The sequence below is a fragment of the Equus asinus genome, chromosome 2 (assembly GCF_041296235.1).
Source record: "Equus asinus isolate D_3611 breed Donkey chromosome 2, EquAss-T2T_v2, whole genome shotgun sequence".
NCBI lineage: Eukaryota > Metazoa > Chordata > Mammalia > Perissodactyla > Equidae > Equus > Equus asinus.
The window spans coordinates 179,284,795-179,303,716 of record NC_091791.1 but is presented as its reverse complement, the minus strand read 5'-3'; the positions used below and the strand labels follow the sequence as shown (position 1 = coordinate 179,303,716).

General features: G+C 42.1%; 1 protein-coding gene and 1 pseudogene across 1 annotated transcript; one reads left to right on the top strand and one right to left on the bottom strand.

The window, feature by feature from the left end:
• Positions 1-490: 490 nt before the first annotated feature.
• Positions 491-18,550, top strand: SPTSSA (serine palmitoyltransferase small subunit A). The gene is made up of 2 exons (XM_044765478.2): positions 491-738; positions 17,398-18,550. The coding sequence occupies exons 1-2, from the start codon at positions 519-521 to the stop codon at positions 17,499-17,501; spliced, it is 324 nt and encodes a 107-aa protein (XP_044621413.2). The 5' UTR covers positions 491-518; the 3' UTR covers positions 17,502-18,550.
• LOC139044584 (uncharacterized) lies at positions 7,199-14,677 on the bottom strand (annotated as a pseudogene).
• Positions 18,551-18,922: the final 372 nt, after the last annotated feature.

Genomic DNA, 18,922 nt, shown 5'->3' with positions numbered 1-18,922 from the left:
TTTCCTGACCCCCTTGACCAGGTGAGGTTCGCCTCCGCCCCCCACTCGGAGCTCCTTATTGTCCCCATCTGCACCCATCACAGCTCTCCTTGCATTCGTGTGTTTAACGCCTGTCTCCACTGCACGAGGTAAGGAGCCTAACAGGTTCCTGTCCACTCCTGAAATCCCCCTGCGCACCAGGACGCCTGAAGCAACACAAGGATCCCGTAGACATTTACTCGCCAACTGTTTCCGGCTGGATTTGGGGGACCCCGGCCGACTCCAGCGCCCCGCCCACCAACGGCCGGCGGGCGAGGCGGGGCGGGGCGCGGCGCGCAGCGCGGGGGGCGCGCTCTCGCGGGGACAGTCCTGCGGCTCCCGTGGGCGCGGCCCGGGCGGGGGAGTCGCGGAGGGGGCGGGCGCGACACGAGGCCGCGGCCTGGCCAATGGGCGCCGGCCGGGCGGGGCTCGCTGCCGGCCGCCCGGGCGCGCGCGGGGCCGGGCGTGCCCCCGGGTGACGCGCCGGGCCGGGCGGGCCAATGGGCGCGGCGTGGCGGGCGAACGGGCGGGCCTCGCGGCCGGGGCTGCAGGAGGCGAACCGGAGGCCGGCCGGGCGGGCTGACGTTCGTCCGCAGCGCGGGAGGCGCGTGGCGGGGATGGCGCTGGCGCGGGCCTGGAAGCAGATGTCCTGGTTCTACTACCAGTACCTGCTGGTCACGGCGCTCTACATGCTGGAGCCCTGGGAGCGGACCGTGTTCAGTATCCTGCCGGGGCCGCGGCGCGGGGCCCGGGGTGGGGCGCGGGCGCCGGGGCGGCATCCCCCCGGGCGCAGGGCCTGGGGCCGGGGCGGGGCGGAGAGGCGGCGCGGACTGGCCTCTTCGCGGTGGGCTCGCGGGGCGGGGGTCTCTGGACCCTGGGCGGCGCCCCGGCGAGGGCGGGGGCGGAACTCCTGAGAGCCGAGGTCGCCTGTGAGTCAATTGACCTAAGGTAGAATGGTCTTTATTTCTGGAGGAAGTCCCCTAGGGCGATGTCTAACTCGGTGTGTCCTCCTCTGCACTTCGGCCGCGCCTACCTTGGATCCAGCGCCCCGTTCTGTGAGAAGTAGGGAGCGTGCAAGTGGAGCAGGTCGCTCCCGGCTTGGCCGCCTTTGACCTTTCACTGTCCCTGCTTTAGCTGGCTTTGGTCCTAAGGTGCATGCTAACCAGTTAACCAGTTTTTAGATCAGTTTGTGAATTTGTGTTGATGACACCCCAATAGAGTACCTTTTTGGTCTTCAAGATGGGTAGTTGTAAAAGTGTGTTTTAGGGGTTGGCCCCGTGGCCGAGTGGTTAAGTTCGGGTGCTCCGCTTAGGCCGCCCAGGGTTCCTGGGCGCGGACATGGCACTGCTGATCGGGCCATGTTGAGGCGGAGTCCCACATGCCACAACTAGAAGGACCCGCAACTAAAATATGCAACTATGTCCTGGGGGGATTTGGGGAGAAAAAGCAGAACACGAAAAAAGAAGATTGGCAACAGTTGTTAGCTCAGGTGCCAATCTTTAGGGAAATAAAAGGTGTGTTTTATTCAACAATTTGCTGTTTGCACAGTACGTAGAAGTCGAGCCCCAAGAGGAATTGTGGTTAGTTGTAGAAAGTATTTGAAACTGCGTTTTCGTAGATAGCTAATAAATACTTGTTAATGACTATTAAGTGTTTGCTGCAAGCCAAGCAACTGTGCTAAGCGCTTTGCCTGTGTCTTAACACGTTTAACTTTCATAACAACCTCAATTAACCACTCTCAGTTGTGAAGATAGCTCCCTGAATGGAGCCTGTGATGTTCCTGTCTCCATTTGTCTATGTTGACATCCCTTGATATTATTCTTGCAGAATAAATACTAATAATGAGATGTAACTTAAAAAAAAAAACATGGGGGCCAATATGAAACAAATATTTAACATAACATGCTTACTTCATCCACGGTTTCTCCTTTTCAGTGTGGTTTGGTTTGGAGTAACTTCAGAACAACTTTGCAAATGCATTGTTGTGTAGTGACTGGTAATTTCATTCCAAGTCTTACTAAGTGTGTTTATTTGTACTGAACTAGCATAGACTTGTCCTCAAAGCTGAGTCTTTTGTTTCGATGCTTTTTTTTTTTTCACTGAGGAAGATTAGCTCTGAGCTAACATCTGTGCCAATCTCCCTCCACTTTATATGTGGGTTGCAGTCACAGCGTGGCTGAGGAGTGGTGTAGGTCCCTCAGGAGATCTGAACCCACCAACCAGGCCACCAAAGCCTGCGCTAAACCTAACCAGTCTGCCACACGCTGGCCCCTCAACACTTTTGAATCTTAGTTGCTTACAAGGAAATTTACTTATTTTTATTATTGTTGGCATTTCTTTCCAAACCTGGAACTTAAGAACTGGCATGCATGTTTTGGATTTAAAGTCTGAATACAAAGTACGCTTTGATTTCCTGCACCATTTATTTGTAGCTACAGTCTAGTTTCACTCTGAGTTCTGTAGGTCAGAGCTCATGAGGTCATCCTTGTACAATGGATACAGTCATGTATCGCTTAACTGCGGGGATTCTTTTTGAGAAATTTGTCATTAGGTGATTTCAGAGTGGTGTTCTTTTTTTATTCAACCAATATTTGAATCTGTTTCCATGTGCAGACATGCTTTCTATCTTACAAAAAAATGCTGACACTTGCAGTAAGACAGAAGATAACAAAATGAATCATGTAAGTGTTAAGTAGTATTACAATTAGAAGGAGACCAGCCGTGGACTGAAAACTATTGGCCTCCACCTCTAGAAGGGAAGTTTTTAACGTGTTTCAAAAGCCCTCTTTCTCTCGGCGGCCCTGTGAGGGGTGGCGGAAGGTAGGGGGAAACCAGGTTTTGTAACCAGTGAGAGCTCCCTGTACTGCCTCAGTGGATAACATTGTAACCACGCTGTTGAGGGGAGGTGGAAAGATTTCAAGTATTTTGTTTAAAAGAATTTGAAGCATAAGCAAAGTTATTTTAGCCTTGTTTTTTAAATTAAAAAAAAGTTTTATTCTGTAATCACTGGGTTATATTTGCCATCTCTCTATGGCTTTTTATGTTTCCATGGCATTTTATACTTCTATTTATTTTAAGCAAAATGTGGGCAGTTTTTTGATTTATGTTAGGAATTAGATTTCCCGTGAAAGACAGTCCATGTTTCTTCAAGGAAAGAGTTTTTAAGACCACTGTGCTTGGCACGCAAATAATGCTTGAGAAACATTTGTTGATATATTGATTTCTTATTTCAAAGCAATTGCAGAAATATTTGGGAATGGTAAAAGGGACCTGATTTTAAACCACTTTTATTTATTTTTTATTTTATTTTATTTTTTTAAAGATTTTATTTTTTGTTCCAAAGCCCCCCCGGTACATAGTTGTGTATTTTTAGTTGTGGGTCCTTCTAGTTGTGGCATGCGGGATGCCGCCTCAGCGTGGCCTGATGAGTGGTGCCATGTCCGCACCCAGGATTTGAACCGGTGAAACCCTGGGCCACCACAGTGGAGCGTGCGAACTTAACCACTCAGCCACGGGGCTGGCCCCTAAACCACTTTTAAAGTAGTGTTGGAGCTTGGCTATTTCTGATGAACAGAATTCAGTTCTTGGAGAGAAATCAAATTTAAAGAAGTAGAACATGCTATAGATTGAAACAACTTTATTTTGGAGATGTTAACAAAATTTGGATTGCTCTGTCTACGCATTTGTAAAATATACATGTTTGTGGAATTCTCTATTCCTCAAGTATTATGTACTTTAGAATTGCCAAATGCTATATTCTAGATGGTGGAGCTATAACTGGATAAAACATAAAGTATTTATTGTAATTCCACTAGATAAATAAGTAAAAAATATAGAATATTAGATCATTATAGCTGTTATGGAGAAAAATAAAACAGGAAAGTTGATAGGAAGTAAGGCAAAGGGCATGTTCATCAGTTTTAGCTAGAGTGGTCAGGAAGGGGACATTTAGCAAGATTTAAACAGGAAGAGAATTCCACGGGAATAAGTGTTCCGGGCAGAAGGAATGGTAAGTACGAAAGCCCCAAAGCATCAGCATGTCTGGCATATTTCAAGGATAGCCCAGGGCCTAGTGTGGCTGCGTACCAGCGAGACGGGGGTGTGAATAGTAGGCAAGGAGGGCAGATCCTGTAGGGCCTTCTAGACCTTGGAGCAAGAATTCAAGGGATGAAGGGAGGTGCTCATACCTCTTGAGTAGAGTCACTCCAATCCACTAAAAATTTTCTTACTGACATTTTACTTATTTATTTATTTTTAAGATTTTATTTTTCCTTTTTCTCCCCAAAGCCCCCCAGTACATAGTTGTATATTTTAGTTGTGGGTCCTTCTAGTTGTGGCATGTGGGACACCACCTCAGTGTGGCCTGATGAGCGGTGCCGTGTCTGTGCCCAGGATCTGAACCGGCGAAACCCTGGGCCGCCGAAGCAGAGCACGTGCAGGTAACCGCTCAGCCACGGGGCTGGCCCCCCACTGACATTTTAATATTTAATAAAGTAGGAAAAGAAAGTAAGAATAAGAATATATATTCTTTTCCCCATGAGACTCAAAGCTCTTTTCATTTTGAATGGAAAATAATACAACCTAGGAACAGTTTTTTTTTTCTCATTTTTAATGTACTGAATTCTGTACTAAACTTCCAAGAAGACAGACTTCATTTCTTCCTTCGAGGAAATTAGAGCCATGTTTTAGGAAAAATGAGAGCGTACGCTTGTTCTCAGATGGATCCTTCCCGTGTCATTTCAGCTGAGGGAGCTGGGCAGCAAGTGCTTTGGGGCGCAGGGTGGGAAGAGCACAGTGGACTGGGTGCTCAGAGACTTTTAGGGAAGTATTGAGTGGGTTTTTTCCCCTAGATGAGAACAGGGTGTGGCCTGGTGTGCTGGGGTGGCGAGTGCAGCAGGCCGACTGGCTGGAGCAGGACTTCCTTAAGGCAGAAGAGGCGGGAAGTAATGTTGAGAAAGCAGGTTGGGGCCACGTACTGATTCAGCAGATACTTCGGTGTGCGTACCTCAGGCCAGATGCTGGCCTAGGAGCTTGTGATACATCAGTGAGCACATGAGACAAATATCCTTGTCCTTGTGGGACTTTTATAATAAGTGAGTTATATAGTATGTTAGCTGGGAGGCATTATGGAGAGCAGGAAAATAGGTCAGGATCAGGGGGATAAGAAATGCGTGGATGGGATGGAGCTGCTGTTTTCAAAGAGGATGTTAGGAGAGGCTTCATTGAGAAGGGATATTTGAGTAAAAACATAAAGGAGATGAGGAAGTTAGGAGGCTAGAAATCTGAGGGAAGAGCATAGCTGGCAGAGGGAAGAGGCAGTGCAAAGTTGCCGAGTCCAGAGGCTGCGTGGCACGTGTGAAGGCCATTGTGGAGGCAGGGATGGTGGGAGCAGAGCAAGCATGGGGTAGAGAAGTAGGCAGTGAGCTCAGAGGCAATGGAGGTCCTAGAGGTCATTGTAAGGATTTTGCCTTGTAATCTTGGTGAAAAAGGGTGCTCTTGGAAGGTTTTGAGAGAGGAGTGATGCAGTCTGACTTCAAGTTTGAAAAGATTTCCTTTGGTTGCAGGGTTTGGAAGAGGTTGAGGATGGTGAGAGGAGCCAAGGGCAGAAGCACGGGTGGGATTGAGGTGGGCTTTGAACGATGAGGAAAAAGAGAGTGTTGAAAATTTTTAAGCTTTATGTTATTTTCAGTGGCAATGAAATTATTTTCTTAGATTTTTGCTGAATCCTCAAATGCTTATGCTAGAATAGAAAAGGACTTTTCTTCACATCTCAATATACTAGAGTAATTAAAGTATTTGAGAGTTTAGAAAATATGAATTCTTTAATTGTAAATACAATAGATTATACATCCTCATGGTTCAAAACTCAAAAGGTACCAAAAGGTAGGTGGTGAAAGTCTTCTTTCATGCCCTGCCCCAGCCACCCGGGGACAGCCAGCGTTAGCAGTCTCCTGGGCATCTCTCCTGAGATAGTCAGTGAACACCAGGAAAATACTCTCTAAAGGTGTCGTTTAATAGTTTGGTGAAGTCAAAGTTTTTATCAGCCAGTAGAGAGGTATCCGAGGAATATATTTTGCCATGCCACTTTTGGAGGTACTAATAACGATTGATATGGTTCCCCACAATCAAGTTAGTATCTCTTTTGTATATTTTCTAAATAAAATATATTTTGTAGATAAACACAACAGAATTGAATAAAAATCCCCTATATTTTGGCCATTGGGGACCTTTAGGTCACTATCTGTCACTGTCTTTGGTAGAGCTTTCTCTAAGCTCTTCAGTAAAGGGAATTACCATTAAAACCCCAATTCACCAGAACTTTTTTCTTAACGAACTCCTCTTTTGAAGAAAATGTTTGTACAAATAGAGTCATCAGACACTTGAATTAGACTTCCAGTAAAAATTAGTGTGATTTTTTTTTTTGAGGAAGATTAGCCCTGAGCTAACTACTGCCAATCCTCCTCTTTTTGCTGAGGAAGACTGGCCCTGAGCTAACGTCCATGCCCATCATCCTCTACTTTATACGTGGGACGCCTACCACAGCATGGCATGCCAGGCCGTGCCACGTCCGCACCCGGGATCCCAATCGGTGAACCCGGGCTGCTGAAGCGGAACGTGCGCACTTAACTGCTGCACCACTGGGCCGGCGCCTCAGTGTGTGATTTGATGACTAGGCAAAATTCTTAGTATCAGAGAAGTTACTTCTAGAAAATATTCTTAGTAAAGATGCTTTAATGCCTTTTAGAAAGATTTTATCAACATACTTTCAAGCAAAACGTGATTTCAGAAGAACCTTGAAATAAACTGAACACTTTGCACTGCCTCCAAACTTACGTGAAGAATTTCTTCCCAACACTCTGCAGCCTTTCTCTTGTATTTTATGCCGTTTCCTTTTGATCTTCTTTTTATAGAAGTGAATGCAGCTTTCTGTTACCAGGAGGGCTCAATGGGAAAGCAGCGGTAGAATAATTGTGACTGATAAATTAATACTTCCAGTCCTCCGGCTGGTGGCATTTCAGACTTTTTGTTTGCGTAGCCCCTAAAAGAACAAAAAGCGCATGCTATGTATCCTCTCGCTCATTTGACATCTGAAATCTTTGGTACAAGTGCACTGTTACAAAGTAATTTCTTGCTTTTCATATATGTATTTTATTACTGTATATGTTTGTTAAAACCTTCAACTATAATTTTTTCTTGTATAATTCATAGAAAATGTTCATTATGTAACCTAATTGGCAGAGCTGTTCCTCATTGTGAAGCCACATAGGCAATATCAGCCTTAATTTCTGTCAGAAAAAGCTCAGTACCATTTTTCTGTTCAAATAATTGTTATGTAAACCACTTCACTTTGGTCTCACTTTTTAAAAGAAATAATTTTATTTGACAATCAGTGGTTGGTTCTATTCCCATTGACTGTCTGTAGGGATTTTTGACAGAGGTGACCAGTATACAGGTAACGAATGTACAGAGCTGCTTTGGTGATCTTGGTCCTCCTGATGCTTTCTGGACAGTGGCATATGGATACGGGATGGGACATTCCTTATTCCTTTGGCCTAGACAGCTTTGTAGAGCCTGGTGTCAAGCGTACATCTGGAGTTCCCGTCTCCTTCATGGCGAATATCCGGATGTCTGAACGCCTGAGTGGCCCTCTTGAGGCCCACTCCATGGGTGCTGTGAAAGTTGACTGTGTATTCTCTGGTCACTACCTCGTCGATGGCAGAACATCCCTTCTTCTGCCATCCTTCTTTGCGGGACCCATTCTGCTGCGCCCAGGTTGGAAAGATGTCTCACTTCTGAATTCAAGTATTTAGATAGATCGATGAGGCTGGGTGCTGTGCCAGGAGTTTGTTATCTGAGTGAAATAAACTATAGCTGAAGTTAGTTATTATTCTTTTGTTTGTTGTCCCAGAGGTTATTTTATACCCTGGGGAAATGCATAATTGTAAGATTTAGGAAGTAAATTGGGAGAAGAGAAGTTGTAAGGGGGGGAGGAAGGAGAACCAGCAGATGGCGACAATTCTCAGATCAGCTTTAGGAGAGAGAACAGGGGAATCTGAAGATCTGTACACGGATTCCCCTTAACCAATCCTAACCTTCTGGAAAGTCGTCTTGGACCTCCAGGGCTCGTGTGCTTTAGTCTGGAGACAGCTGCTCCAGCCTGTGTTACACTCCCTTGACATTTGGCTGGCTAAGTGAGAGTGTTAGCATGTCCCATATCTGTACTCCTTAGGGTATTATCATTTTTTCTGTAGCAGCTTTCAGGAAGAGTGAGAGATGAAGAAAATTATGCTACATAAGAACTAAGTGGTCTGTACCAGGATGGGCAGGGAAAGTCACGGGAGGTTGATGACATTGGGGACAGGGCACGCATTTGTCATTAGAGGTGGCTGTGGATCCTGTCTCCACTGCTAGATATTCTTAAAGACTTTGTGCCCCCCCCCCCCAGGCTTTGAGTGTCATAATGTTTATAATTCTTTTGCTTTTTTTTTCCAAAAAACAAACCTTCAGTGCTCAAATTTAATAATTAAAACTATGTTCCAGAAGATCTACTTAATTGGATATATATACTTTTCATAAATTGGAATGCTTAAAAAATAGTGGTTGTGGAATGATAGATAGTATTTATGATCAATAGTTAGGAAAAGTAGAATTACTACTAATACAATCATTTTTGCCATCACATGTTATGTGTATTCCTGAAAAATCCCCAAATAAGGATTTATGGCAAAATAGGATTGGAGCAGACCACTCAAAATCTACACAACTCAGTAAAAAGGCACTAAGAAAAACAGTAATTGGCATCTTGGGAGATCACTTGGGTAACCTGGGCAGGCCGCTGGAGGCTGTCCCGGGGGACGTTAGAAATGCATGGACAGAGTTGACTGGAAATGAAGTAAGGCAGATGGTAGGGGCTGCCACTGAGAGCTGTGCTAGTTTGGAAGTGTGCCCTTCTGGAGAGGGAGCCTGGGTGTGGAGGTTAATTTTTAATTTTCTTAAAATAGAGCTCAAAGGACTCCTGCAGCTGAGCTGAGGGATGTTTCTTGCTGAAGGGTGTAATTCTTTCCCCCCTAATCTGGCTCCCCTAATTTAGGAAAGCTCCCAGATGAAACAGTGTGGCTCCTGTGCTGTGCTAGCCATGTGTGAGCTAACTGGTGTCCCAGAAACATATTGTGGCAGAACAGATACTTCAGAGCAGACTGGGAATTTTTTCTCCTTGACCCTGGGACTTCAAATCTTAGAAATTATGAGAAATTCTAGTTATAAAGGTGCACAGCAGCATAAAGCCTTGGTATCTCTGGGCTCGGAGCTACAAACCACGTCCAAGATTTCAGTTCAGATTGAACACGATTGTTGCTCGTTTCAGCACTGTGCTCTTTTCTTTTAGTTTTTTGAGAGCTTGTCATCAAGTTGTAGTTTCTAAAATCAATTTCCATACTTCGGTATAATCAACACTACAGAAAGCTCAGAGAATGGGTTTTGCTTACTAAACACTAACTTTTAGTGCTGCTGGGATGTCCTTTAGTGTGACCCAGGAATATCCTGTTGAATCACATACCCAGGACTGCTGCAGTATCCATATCTTGCACTTGCTTTCGTTTTAAGTATCAAGAGACTTTCCTAGTTGATGTATTTGGTAAAAATATGCTTTCTTAACATTTCTCTTGGTGGCGATCTCCAGTTTTTTGAGGTCCAGGGAAAACCTGCAGTAATAGGGAAGGTTTTCTTTGTGGAGCAGGCATTCAGGAGCCCACAGCTGCTTTCCCTTTGGGCTCTGATTGCTTTTCACCAAACAGGCTATGATAATACTTCGTCAAATTCTTTCTTTTCTTTTTTCATTGAGATAATTCCTTAAAATAAATCAGATGTATCAAAACTTTTGAGTATTTCTAAGGATAAACGTAGCATTTTAGAATGATTTTAGAAAGAAATTTGACTATCAGAAGATTGGATTGTTTTACATGACATTTTAGCTTTGTTTTTTAATGTGACTGGTGCAATCAGAGATTATTTAGATTAGTGAAGAGCTGTAAGTCATACCTACTAGAACAAGGGTCTCTGGCCTTTTCCCAATGAGAAAGTCCTCTTGATTTCTCCACAGTCTTGGGAGTAGATTACTAAGGCAGGTGGTGAACGTGGGGAATTGCTGGTTGGGACAGGAAGTGTTAGTTACTGTGGTCTTGCTTCTGATGTACAGTACTTATCTTTAAAGCATTTCCCCTCTTTGTTATGGGGTTTTTTTTTTAAGCTGCTGGGGAAAGGGGTGGGGATGGCCCTTGTATGGGCAGAAACCCCCTATTTTTTCCTGTCTGGCTGTAAACTTATCAGCTTGTGATTAGTTGGAGATTCCCTGTTAAAGAAACAGCAAACAACATACAGATAATATGGTTTCACATCTATTTGCTTTTAAATCCATTAAACCCGTAAAATATTTATGTTATGTCCAGGTTATAAATAACTTCTGATTGTTTATTCAGCCCTTGTACAAACATTTAGCTTCCACACCTGCACACATCCTGGCACATTATCTGCTTGGTTCTTGAATGATTTATGAAGCACCCGCTTTATCTGACAGTGCGCTGCTGCTGGGAGCAGAGGAGCCGCCGAGGTGCTCGCGCTCAAGCTCTTAGAATTCAGTGGTAGAGACAGTTATGAACACACAAAACAGAAAAGCCTATTTTTCAGTTTTTGAGGATTTTTGTCATGTTCTAGATTTCACTAATTTTATCCTATGGTTCTTGAATCATGGCGTCCCCTCTAAAATATAGACCTGATTAATCTGTGTGCAGCTACTGACACAGCTACCTTATGCAAACAACACTAAGAGTTTGGTAAATGGAAGGATTGCTCTATCACTTTGTGTATTACTTTCCAGTATGTGGGTATTATATAACATTGGTTATTTACATTTTTTCTGTGTGTGTATGTCTCAGTGTCTCAAACGGACAATTATGTTAAGGATGATTGAGAGGTGGTGCCTAAATGTCCTCTCCAAACAAGTGGGATCCTAAAATGTTTTTTTTTTTTCTTGAGGAAGATTAACACTGAGCTAGCATCTGTCCCAATTTTCCTCCACTTTATATGTGGGTTGCTGCCTCAGCATGGCTAATGAGTGGTGTAAGTCTGCAGTGGGGATCCAAACCTGCAAACCCAGCCACCAAAGTGGAGCACACCGAACTTAACGACTGTGCCACAGGGCTGCTCCTAAAATGTTAATACAGGAAGGGACCTCATTTTATGTAGGAAAAACTCAGGTCTAGAGAGGTTGTGATGTCCCAGGATTATACTATAAATTAATAACAATAGCAGGAATTTGGGGAATTAATTAAATTCCCAAAATCGGTCTGAGTCATGATGTTAAAGGCCCAAGCCCTCAAATGATAGTCTTAATGGGGATTACATTACCTTTTGTTGCAGAATAGGTTTGATTCTAAATTCTCGTATCCACCCTGAAAGGTAGGTGACGGGTGTCCCCATTTTATAGATAAGGAGACTAGTGATCAGAGAATTGTTGACACAGCCAGAGATTAGCAGAATCACAACTCAAACGTAGGTCCCCTCCAGTGCCACAGTGTTTCCAGTACCAATGCATAAGGGTGCCAGTAAAACTACCATTTTCAGTGGTGCCAAGTGTAATCTCAGGGAATATTCCACTCAGTGCATTGGAGCTATTTCAACTACATGGCTAAAATTGCTTAAATTGCGTTTGTGGAAAGCTACTTATACAAGGTACCTTCTTTTTGCATTTTTTGTGAGGTGATTATTAAAGCTCACGGAAGGTCCTCATGGTCCCAGTGTCTACTTGTTCACTTAGTGTGAGTGTCACTGTACGGTTAAGTCCGTTTTAAATGTTCTCCTGTGGTTTAGAGCTTCAGAATAATTTTTGGGAATAATTTTGAAATTTAATTGTGTAGAAAACTTTCTTTTAGATGCTTATTTAATTATTGTGATTCTGGAAATAGGAGAAATGGGATCAGAATATAGAAACATTTTTGGGGGGATACAGGATAAAACAATTTAATAAGTGGCTTTGGGTAAAAGGTTAGGTTAAGTTTTTTTTGAGCAGCTTATAAATTGGCATTTGCATCTAGGTTCAAATGACTTTTGATCATTTTCTGTATATGTTGGCCAGTATTGGGAGTTGTTTATTCTATTTCTGAGTGGTAAGGCTTTCTATTTATTCCCTAGTAACAAATTAGATCTAATGATGCTTCACACAAACTTTGTGAAGGAGGAAGATCCTTCATACAAAGGAGTTTTCAGTCTGGTACAATATACAATTCCATTTTCCTTTACAGTTTTTATTCGGTAGTGTAGTGGTTAAGTTCGTGTTCTCTGCTTTGGTGGCCCAGGGTCTGCAGGTTCAGATCCCAGGCACAGACCTACACTCTGCTCCTCAAGCCATGCTGCGGTGGCATCCCACATACAAAATAGAGGAAGACTGGCACAAATGTTAGCTCAGGGACAATCTTCCTCACACACACACAAAGTTGACTTTTGCATTTTTATAGATTTTTGTGTTCAGGCATACAAAACCCCAGAAAGAATAATATAACGTATGTGCGTGTACTACCAGCCAGCTGAAGAAAAACATTGCTGATACATTTGAAGCCTCTTCATGCCTCTTCTTGGTTGCTCTCCCTTCCTCCTCTTCCCATTTCACCTTACCGAGTAACCACCATCCTGAATTTAGCCTATGGAAGTACCGTTTCTGTCTTATTACTTTTGCTCCGTGTGTATGCACCACAACATAGTGCTGTATAAAGTCATGGACTCTCGTATCCTACATTTTAACTAGGAAAAAAACCTTTTCAAGTTTTGATAAATTTTTGTTTCACTTAGAAAAACATCATGATTTTATATGAATATAAAAAATATAAAAGTTTGACAATTTAGTGTTCACAAAATTTAGCTTAAGTTTGAGATTCTTGTATTGGAGTGATCTCTGTTAAGCTAATTTATGCATGTTTCTTAACTGATATATTCTCCATATTAAATTGAAGAAATATAGTGCCATAAAGAGCATGTAATATAATCATTCATTATATTACTTGAATTGACTTGAGCCAATGACCTGAAGGTTATTACTACACCATTTCATCTGCTTGGTGTATACATTTATGAGAGTTATATAGGGCCAGCCCTGATGGCGTGGTGGTTAAAGTTCAGCACTCTCACCATTTCAGCAGCCTGGTTTTACTTCCCAGTCATGGAACCATACCACACGTCTGTCAGTTGCCATGCTAAAAAAAAAAAAAGAAAAAAAAAGAGGAAGATTTGCAACAGATGTTAGCTCAGGGCAAATCTTTCCCTGCAAAACAAACAAACAAAAACTTATGTAAAAGCTGTAAAAAAAACCCCAAAATTCTGAAAATACAATATTGCCTAGAAACAGATGTTGGTTTTCTTTTCTGTAGTCACTAGAAAGTTTGTCAGTCACTGTAATGTGTGGAATGTGTGGAAAGTACCACAGTGAATCCAGAGTCATAGAATGTTTCCTGAGCAATTCCTTTATTCATCAAATATTTAGTGAACATGTGTTGTGTTAGGTGTTGGAGATACAAAAGTAGTAAGACATTGTCCCTGTGTTCAAGGAGTGGGATCTGGATGATATGAATATACCCACAAATGAGTTATGTCAGGTGATAAGTGCTGTATTATATGAGTAAAGAGCTTTATGAGCATTAGGGAGTAATTATTTCTGCCGGGAGGTTGGGGTAAGAATGGGAAAAATCTGAGAGCTAGGGAAGGCCTCATACAAGAGGTGATAACTAGCTGAGCTTCAAGAATGATTAAGTTTTACTAGGAGGAATAGGACTTTGCACCTATCGGAAGGTATTATGGTAGAGTGTTTCAGAACACAGTTTTTTGGAGTTTGACTGATTTGATTTGGAATTGGCTCAGTTACTTACTCTGATTTCAGGAGGTTACTTGAACTGAAAGGCTTAACACAGTGCCGGGCACACACTTGACATTCACAAAATGAAAGTGACTGCTACTACTGTTATTCTTTTTTTTTTTTTTTTAAGATTTCTTTGTTTTCCCTTTTTCTCCCGAAGCCCCCCGGGACATAGTTGTGTATTTTTAGTTGTGGGTCCTTCCAGTTGTGGCATGTGGGATGCCGCCTCAGCACGGCTTGATGAGCGGTGCCATGTCTCTGCCTAGGATTTGAACCAGCGAAACCCTGGGCTGCCGAAGCAGAGCGCACGAACTTAACCACTCGGCCACGGGGCCGGCCCACCACTACTGTTATTCTTAGTCATATGATTATTTAACCATAAGCAAAGGGAGAGCAATATGAAAACATAGAGCGTTGTTTTCCAAGACTTGTGTAATTATGGCTGCGAGTGGGATGTGCATTGCTGGGGAGTTGGGAGGTACAATGAAAAAGTAGCATAGTGGATGCCCTTGGTCCCCACCTCGATCCCCCTTACTAGCTGACGTACCTCTCCCCGAGGCGCTGTGAGTGTTGTCTGCTATTCCTTCTAGCTGCCGCCTTCTCCAGAGTGTTGCCCTTGGCCAGGGCAGCCGTCTTGCCCAGGTGGTTTTTCCTCACTCTATCCTGCAGCCAATGACTGACTGATAAAGGGATACAAAAGGTCACGCCTTCTGCCTCAAAGCAACACCAACATGTGGTACACTTCATGCTCCAGAGCGCCATGTGGGAGCTGAGCCCCTGAAGTGACTTAGCTTTTTCCCCCTGCTCTGTTCTGGTCTACTCACTCCCCTTCTGATAAAACTCCCTCAAAAATAACTTGTACAAGAATGCCTGTCCCATCTCTCAAATCCTGTCTACTTCTACGGACTCCAACCTAAGACAGGTACTGAAATTGGAAAGGTCCTTGGATGCTTGGCTTAGAATTCAAGTGCTATCCGATAGGCATTGGGTAGACTAATGCGTGTTAAAAGGATCACTCTGGTAAAGAGTGGCATAGAAAGTGCCTCGAGGCCTAAGATGGGAGCTTTTAAATGGTTAAGTAAGGAATGATGAATGCCTCAGTCATTTCTCATCGATTGGTGTAGGAGAACAAGATATGAGTCATTTGTAGGGCTTAGTAAGAACTGAGAAGTCTTAGATAATTTGGATTTGGGGAGAAGGAATCAAAGAAATTCCTAGATTTAGTGAGTAGGCAAATAGTTCATTGATAGTTATATCAAGTGTTTTAAAGTGGTTGAAAAAGTAGGACTCACAGGAAGAGGTAGTTTTGGAGAAAGTTAAGGTTTGGCTCTGTTGAATTTACGGTACCTTAGGAATGTCATAGGTGGAAATGTTCAGTAAGTCTCAGGAAATATTTGTCTGCAGTGTGGAAGGTGAGGTCAGGTCAACAACATTAAGGCGATTGTTTAAGTTATAAGAACGTGTAGACCCCAAGATGAAACATTAGGAAGTCCATTTTATTATTTAGAATGTTTTCAGCTGCGAGTATAACAAAGAAAATCTAAAACTGGATTAAGAATAAGGGGAAATTTATTGGCTTATGTATTTGCAAATCCAGTGATGGAGTGGGCTTCCGGTGGCTTGGTCAGGGTTCCAGCTCCATGTTTCTGTTATTTTTTTCACCACCTTCACGTGTCAGCTGTGTTCTGAGTTCTGCTTTCCTCATGGAAGCAAAGTGAGCCAGTGATTACAGGACTCCATCAGCAAACTGCGTACTCTAGGAGAGAAGAGCGTAGGGTCTGCCTTCCTGAGTTCCTGGCAGAAGTCTGAAACTTTGAGCTGGTTGATCAGTTTTGGGGGTGGGCATTGCTACAAAGAGGAGGGTTTACTAATTGGTTAAGATCAGTCAGGGCTTATCCCTGGACATAGGATAGGGTGGAGTAGGATAGGGCATAGGGAGGGGTGGAGTGGATGTTTGGGAGCAAAGCACAAAATTCACTCTAATCATCTTACTTGTAAGGGACAAACAGGAAAGAGCCAGTGAAACAGGAAAGTGGTGAGAGAGATGGGAGGAGAGCCCTGGAGAAGTACCTCAGCTCAGCGTGGGAAAAACTTTGAAAAGGAAGGACTAAAATAGTGTCAATTCAGATAGCCACTGATTTGATGGGAGCACACTGGTGACCTGACAGCAGTGTCTCTAGCTTGGACGGGTAGAAGTCAGAAGGTTGTCTGACTGATAAGCAATGATATAGAAGCAGTGACTAGGTACTTTTTTTGTTTTTTCAAAGAAGTTATGTGGTAAATAGAAAGTTTAAGAAGTAGCTGGATTAAGGGAGGCTAAAAAATAAATTAAAAAAAATGATTATGGGAGACTTTTCCTCCATGTTTGCTGGATGAGAGGAATGAATTTAGGGTTTGAGTCAGATGGCTTCGGTTTGAGCTCCGGCTGCTGTATGGCCCTGGACAAGTGGCTCTAATGTTAGCCTCTAATGAGTAACAGTCATAGTAAACATTTTACAGGAAAGCTCTAAGGGTCAAACAAGATAATATGTAATAGAGGTTTTTCAACTAAACTGTTATACAAATATTGGTTGGTAGTAAGCGTATTGTTTATTTAAACCCTATCTTCTCATAAAAGAATGTAAGGTATTATAAAACTACTAGTATGGAGAGCTAAAGGTACGAAAGATGGGGGCAGGGGAGAGGGAGACAAAGAGAATATGAATGAATGAATCAATAAAACATGGTCCCTGTTCAGAAGCAGTTATTCCTCTTAGCACGGCTGCGTGACCTTGCGGGGTGAAAAGCCCTTAGATTTTACATAATTTTTGTTAGCAGTATTTTGTGTGACCCAAGAGGAGGGCCCCTTGTTAATTTGCATATGTACAGTTTCACTTCCTTTTAGAATGAGGAGAAAGGAACACAGTGCAGAATGCTTATTGTTTAGGTTATCAAGATGGCTTTTGTTTGATGTTGTTGCAAAGTTTAGTGATAATAAATATTTAACAGTAGCAGGTGCTGTCGTTTATATGTCACTAGTATATGATTGATCTTGACTTTGGCTCTAAAGTCAATGCTTTTAGCCACATTCTAGTGTAAATAATTCTAAAATTCTTGCATCATACGTTCTTATTCAAGTTGATAGACCTTTTGCAGCCATTAAATACAATTTGATTCCTGTAATTTCTGTGTCTTAGTTAACAGTGTCCCTTTCTGTGCTTCCTTTGAAGCAGTGTGATGTTTTGAAGGAGGATAGGGGGAATAGTGGGACCTCCCTTGTAAGGTGATGGTGAAGATAAAGTGAGCTAAAAATCTTACAATGGTGTCAGGTACTGGTAAGTGTTATGGCTGTAACTATAATTATTAGTTCTTTATAAATACTTGATGTATACGAGAAAGCATTAAATGAATGGGTACTTCAACATAAAGCAGTTGGTGAAAAAATTTTGGGATTTGGTTTTGAATAAATTAAGAAAAATTAAGTTTCCTTAGCTACGATTCAGATTCCATGCTGGTCTCCGTCGTGGGGATGGCGCTGTACACGGGCTACGTCTTCATGCCTCAGCACGTCATGGCGATATTGCACTACTTCGAAATTGTACAATGACCAAGATGTGACCAGAATGGAGAGGTTCCTTGGGGGACGAACCACCCTCTGAAGCTGGAATGAGACTTCATCAGATGTCATAAGAAACTCTACTAGATGTCAACGTAACCAACCCTCTGAATATAAGACTGAAATTCATGAGTAGAACAGGAAAATTATCCTGACTCATGTGTTGTGTTCTTTATTTTTAATTTTAAAAGAGGCTCTTGTATAGTAGTTTTTGTCTATTTTAACATTGTAGTCATTTGTACTTTGATATCAGTATTTTCTTAACCTTTGTGACTGTTTCAATATTACCCTGTGAAAGCTTTTCTTAATGTAACTTTGAGTACATTTTAATTGCCTTCTATTTCTAAAACCCAAAGTCATTTGTTGGGCTTTACTGTTCTTGCTATTGAATGGCATATACATCTGCCTGGATATATTTCTACTCTTGATTAAAGTTTTGTAAGAAACAATACAGGATTTGGGGTGGGGGATGGGGAGGGAGGATATTTTACTGAGAACTATTTACAAAAGACTTATCTGTAAGTTTGAACTCAGGAGTACAGTTTTAGCTATCTAGACTCTAACAGCTTTTGCTTTAAAACTATTAAAATGTTTCTTAACAATGAAAAAGAAAGACCTTGCTAAAGTTAAAATAAGGAACATTTCATTTTTTAAAATATTTAATTCTTATGTGGACTCATTTCCAGAAAAGTTTGGTGATGACTCTTGCGACGAAAGGTGGTTAAATAGCATTATTATGTAATGCTTGTATACCATAGAGGTTTTAATAGAAAGATATCAGTTTCCTCTGAGGGCCATTATTAGTAATGTACTTCCATAAATTTAGTTTCATGATTGTAATGGGTGCTGCAGATGCATTTGCAGATGGCAGTGAGATATGATGAGATGAATTATTGTTAAAAACTATGGCAAAAAGAAATTTAAACTTGGTTAAAATCCTTTCACTCTTTGTATTTTTTTTTAAAGATTTTTATTCCTTAAATGTAAAATGACTACCTAATTTTTTGATGTAAACTCATTAAATTCACAGAGAAAAATCAGCTGATGTAGCAGTATATTTTTTTCCCTGTTGGTTAAATATTTAATCTAGTGTTTATATTTATGAATTGATTGCTGTGGACAGATAAGCAGTAAGTACGTCTTAACATGTCCCTCAACATAAAAGTATTGCTAATTTAAAAAATTAGACATATTTTAACATGCTTCCTAGAATAAATTTTGCTATTTTCTAAAAATGTAAATACTTTTGGCCTTAAATTTTAAGGACTAGACTTTTGAAGTGTGTTCTACTCCAGAGGCATCGAGTAATATATAAATGTTTGGTATTTTTTGTTTTTTCCCTAAAGATTGGCACCTGAGCTGACATCCGTTGCCAATTTTTCTTTTCCATCTTCTCCCTAAAGCCCCCCAGT

Bases quoted from the DNA above. Each gene is read 5' to 3' on its own strand.
- SPTSSA (XM_044765478.2), top strand. From the start codon at position 519: ATGGGCGCGGCGTGGCGGGCGAACGGGCGGGCCTCGCGGCCGGGGCTG. The intron at 739-17,397 runs GTATCCTGCCGG...GCTACGATTCAG, and splicing joins CTGGGAGCGGACCGTGTTCA to ATTCCATGCTGGTCTCCGTC.